At 58.9% G+C, this 560-nt stretch overlaps 1 protein-coding gene across 1 annotated transcript in view; it reads left to right on the top strand.

Moving 5' to 3' along the window:
• Positions 1 to 560, top strand: part of CPEB1 (cytoplasmic polyadenylation element binding protein 1) — a gene marked incomplete at its 3' end in the record, with an annotated part of 35,007 nt that overhangs the window by 33,628 nt on the left and 819 nt on the right. The window contains exons 9-10 of the mRNA XM_010284646.1: positions 100 to 194; positions 447 to 527. Coding sequence (XP_010282948.1) covers positions 100 to 194; positions 447 to 527 — 176 coding nt within the window. The remainder of the gene's footprint in view (positions 1 to 99; positions 195 to 446; positions 528 to 560) is intronic.

Below are 560 nucleotides of genomic sequence, written 5' to 3'. Positions count from 1 at the left end.
GGGGAAGGGCTGGTGCTGGCAGCAGCTCGCTCTCAGCCTCTGTTGGTTCCTGCTGCAGGAGCCGGATCAGTCTAACGCTTGTGGTCTGGCCTGTTCCAGGGTCTGGCCGTGTCACCTTTAACAACCAGCGCAGCTATCTGAAGGCAGTGACCGCTGCGTTTGTGGAAATCAAAACGACCAAGTTTACTAAAAAGGTGAGTGGAGGTGATGGGGCAGCCTGGGGAGTTGAATCTGTGTGTGATGGGTGGTACTGCTGGGAGCAGCATGATCCGTGCAGCCTGCCCTGTATCCCTGTGGGAGCAGAGGGAGATGGTCAGGCTGCTGCTCTGCCTGCTGTGAGGGGTGTTGGTGATGGATGTGGGGTACCCAGGGTGGTGCGTTGGCACCCAGGGAGTGGGCAGTCAGCCCCAGCACCACTCCATGCTCACTGCCTGGTTCTTGCACAGGTTCAGATTGACCCGTACCTGGAAGACTCCATGTGCCAAGTCTGCAGTGCCCAGCCCGGCCCTTTCTTCTGCAGAGACCAGGTAAGGCTGTGCTTGGCTCCTGGCTGTCACACT

This window comes from Phaethon lepturus, unplaced genomic scaffold, assembly GCF_000687285.1.
Source record: "Phaethon lepturus isolate BGI_N335 unplaced genomic scaffold, ASM68728v1 scaffold31393, whole genome shotgun sequence".
NCBI lineage: Eukaryota > Metazoa > Chordata > Aves > Phaethontiformes > Phaethontidae > Phaethon > Phaethon lepturus.
Note: the sequence above shows the minus strand (reverse complement) of the source record. Positions and strands in the feature narration are given on the sequence as shown.